This window comes from Aegilops tauschii, chromosome 1 (assembly GCF_002575655.3).
Source record: "Aegilops tauschii subsp. strangulata cultivar AL8/78 chromosome 1, Aet v6.0, whole genome shotgun sequence".
NCBI lineage: Eukaryota > Viridiplantae > Streptophyta > Magnoliopsida > Poales > Poaceae > Aegilops > Aegilops tauschii.
In genome coordinates, this window is record NC_053035.3 from 320,591,459 (window position 1) to 320,594,906 (window position 3,448).

Below are 3,448 nucleotides of genomic sequence, written 5' to 3' on the forward strand. Positions count from 1 at the left end.
CTATGTCTCCCAAGCGAAGAACTGCGTTGGTTTCTGGCGAATCTAGCTACTTCCCGTGTCTCCGGAGTCTCATAAAACCGGGACGTTTCTTCCGTAGGCAGTAGCATGTTTGTTTCTGAGGTTCAGGCAGGTGGGGTGGGATTCTTGTTCCGTGGATGCATGCCAAGCACGAACGTCCGCGGAACCTGCAGTAGTAGATGGAGAGAATCATGAGAAGATCTCTGCCGCGGATTGGCAAGTCAGGGCTGTGATCTGAATCCGATCGCTCAACCTTTGCGGGTCGGTCGGTTGGTTCGGGTCCAACGTCCAACGCATCGGCCGGACCATGACGATGCCCCATGTGGCTGCTGCGACCGGCGCCCGTCGCCGTGGATCCCTTCCGCTTATCGAGCCAGGTCAAGATCAGATCAGATGGTGCGTGCAGTTGTTCAGTCGGCGCGACTCGTTCAGACTTCAGACCAAGGGATGGATGGAGAAGCAGGCAGGCTTTCTGATCCGAGACTTTCTTGCAGGCAAACACATCAGTGCGTGCCGCTGCAGTACTTATTAATCTTTTCATCATCACCTCACTCTCAAGAAGAGAAAAGAAAAGGAGCTAGTAGTATCTTATCAGCAAGGAAAAGACAGGTTGAGCAAAAGAGGGGGGCAAGGTGTCCCGGCTGGTGCCATGAGCAGTGGTTAGTCAATGACGCCGCTCTGCTCTTAATGATGATGATGATCTCGAACGAATGATGATGGGTATGGCTCGCTCCATCCGATCGCTTGATTGAATAATTACGCCTCGCTTATCTGTGTCGTGTGGTGGCAGCGGCAGGCGGCCGGAGGAGACAGGGAGGCGTGCGGTTGCGTAGTTTAGTGGCCCTGCGCACATGGGGTGTCTCGGGTTAGTCGCCCTGATTACATTAGCGCACGCCCGAATCTAACCAAGATCGCGCCTGCCACTTGCACCGCGCGCCCCGGCCGCAGATTAATCATGCGTCGCCACGTTCCTCGCGCTCACTACTAAGTTAGTACACGTACTTCACCTGTTAATGGATACTCTATACACTCGTAGTACTTACCAGCGTTTAGTGGAGTATAATAAGATGGGGTGAAAGTAATTGGAGATCAGGACCGGCGGGTCAGGGTCGCCGGTCCACGTCCTGCACAATTGGTGTGATGGGCGACGCATGTCACGTGTTTTGGCGTACGTGTGACTGGCGCATTTTGCGAGTGGACTTTCCTTGGCCTCGCACCACTCTTATCTTTTCTTTTCTGCTGGGCCGGATTCTCTACTCTCTGCCCTTTTTTGGGACGTGTACGTTTTCTTTTCTTCTTACGAATATGTATGTTCCCTTGTTGTTAAGAACGAACGCCTCGAAGATTAATATCGTATAGCAAAGGAAAACGGAACATTTCCTCTTTGGATTCAACTCTCCATGCATCATGCATGTCTCATTCTCACGCATCTACTGTATCTATCTTATACAGCAAAATATCTGACCAGAGGAAGGCTCTCTGCGTTAGCGGGCGATAATTCCTTCCACAGTTGAGCAGCTTGCGTCTAATCAAATCATCAACCATTGATCATTGATGTCCCGAGATCAAACACATGCCTCGCTTGTACAACAAGACAACACCTTAGCTTGCTCAGTTATGCTCTCATACACTTATGCAACACAAGGCATGGTGAGCTGATTTGTATGCAGAAGTACTACTGAAACCCATTGCATCACTTGAGTACAAGGCAACAAATTTGTTGGGTATAAACAAAAGGAACAACAAAAGTTTCTAAGTTCAAACTAGACATGCATGTGTACTATAAACAAAAGAAGACAAGATTATATCCCTAGTTACTTCTCTTAGCGAGCTACTGCCCTACAGTTACCATGCCTATTCTTCCTAGATACTCCATCAAGTAGCAAGACTGGATGGTAACCTCTCAACTCACTAACACATGACACATGACATGACACACTAGTTAGTTCATCATGACCTCTGGGCCGGCCTGCCCAGGAACACGGGCAGCACCGGGACGGGGCCCCACGGCCCGGTCGGCACGGCCCGGGTCACCATGGCGGCGCGGCTCTCGTCGACGACCGGCTTGCCGGAGGGCGCGACGCGCTCGCAGGAGGGGCACATGGTGAGCGTGGTGGGCGGCGGCGCGCGCATGTAGAGGTGCGGCGCCGGCGGGGCGAGCAGCTTGAGCGCGCGCAGCTCCTGCACCTCCCGTTGCAGCCGGCGGTTCTCCTCCGTGAGCGTCTCGCAGCAGCGCTTGAGCGACTCGCAGTCCACCTCCGTCTGCTTCAGCTTCGTCCTCGCCCTCCGGTTCTGGAACCACACCTCCACCTGCCGCGGCCGCAGCCCCAGCTGCCTCGCCAGCGCCGCCTTCTGCTTCTGCTCCATCAACGCACGTAGAGCAAATTTAGACGGATGGATGAAAGAAGAAATATTGGGATCTTTGTTTTTGTTTGTTTGTTGACCTTGGTTGATTTCGTTGGAAGACGGTGAATATAGGAGTACTTACGGGGTTGAGGGTGCTGTGCTCCTTGAAGCTGTCCTCGAGGACGGCGGACTGGTCCTTGGACAGCCGGAGCTTCTTGCGCGACCCGGCGCCGCCGGCCCCGCTGTCGTCCTCGTCGTCGCTGCCCGCGCCGGCGCGCTCCTGCTCCCCGCCGCCGCTCCTCGTTGGCGCGCCGCGCTTGCCGCTGAGGCTGGACAGCGTGCTGTCGGGCGACGACGCGCCGGGCTCCTCGTCCTCGCTGGCGGCGCAGCTGCCCCTCGCGCCCCCCGTGGCCGGCGCCCGGTTGACGTCGATCCCGCGCAGGAACGGCATCTCGTGGCACGCCAACGCCGCCAGCCTCCGATCATCTGCATGCGAGCGTTGCTCGCCGGAGGAGGCCGGAAAGAAGAGGCCGGCGCCATTCCAGGACAGCTGCTGCTGCCGCCCCAGCGTCGACGGCGCAGCAGCAGTCACAGCATGCTGGGGCGCCGCCGGCTCCACGGGAGACGTCGTGCCGGACATGCCGAGACTGAGCCCGAGCCCGAGGCCGAGGCCGAGGTGGTGCTCGGTGTCTCTCCCGTTAACAGTCATCTCCATTGATCTCCTTGTTGGATCTGTCGTCCCTGCTCTCTGCGAGTAACAGTAGCTACGTACGTGCAGGCTGCTGGAGCTGGTGACCGTGGATTGTGAGGGGGAAGAGCGGAGGGGGGTGGGCTTTTAAAGAGTGCGCGGAGTGAGGATCAGGGTTCAGACTTCAGAGGGCTGATTAATTATGGAGTGGTGATTGAGATGAGAAGCAAGAATAGTTTAATTTGTGGGGTGGAATGAATGGAATGGAGAAAGCTGGTCAGGAATGGAGCACCAACTATTGCTTGTCGCGCGTGGCGTCACCGCCGCACCCTGAGGTGCGGTGCAGCAGTGCAGGCAAGCCCAATCATCACCAGCTGAACTTGCTCCCGGTCCCCG

The 3,448-nt window shown here is 56.2% G+C and overlaps 1 protein-coding gene across 1 annotated transcript; it reads right to left on the reverse strand.

The window, feature by feature from the left end:
* Positions 1-1,677: 1,677 nt before the first annotated feature.
* LOC109755144 (homeobox-leucine zipper protein HAT4) lies at positions 1,678-3,227 on the reverse strand. The gene is made up of 2 exons (XM_020314027.4): positions 2,507-3,227; positions 1,678-2,376 (listed from the first exon to the last, which is right to left on the reverse strand). The coding sequence occupies exons 1-2, from the start codon at positions 3,077-3,079 to the stop codon at positions 1,969-1,971; spliced, it is 981 nt and encodes a 326-aa protein (XP_020169616.1). The 5' UTR covers positions 3,080-3,227; the 3' UTR covers positions 1,678-1,968.
* Between the last annotated feature and the right edge of the window lie 221 nt (positions 3,228-3,448).

Coding starts and splice junctions, on each gene's coding strand:
- LOC109755144 (XM_020314027.4), bottom strand. CDS start 3,079: ATGGAGATGACTGTTAACGGGAGAGACACCGAGCACCACCTCGGCCTC. Junction 2,377..2,506: donor AGCACAGCACCCTCAACCCC/GTAAGTACTCCT, acceptor TTGATGGAGCAG/AAGCAGAAGGCGGCGCTGGC.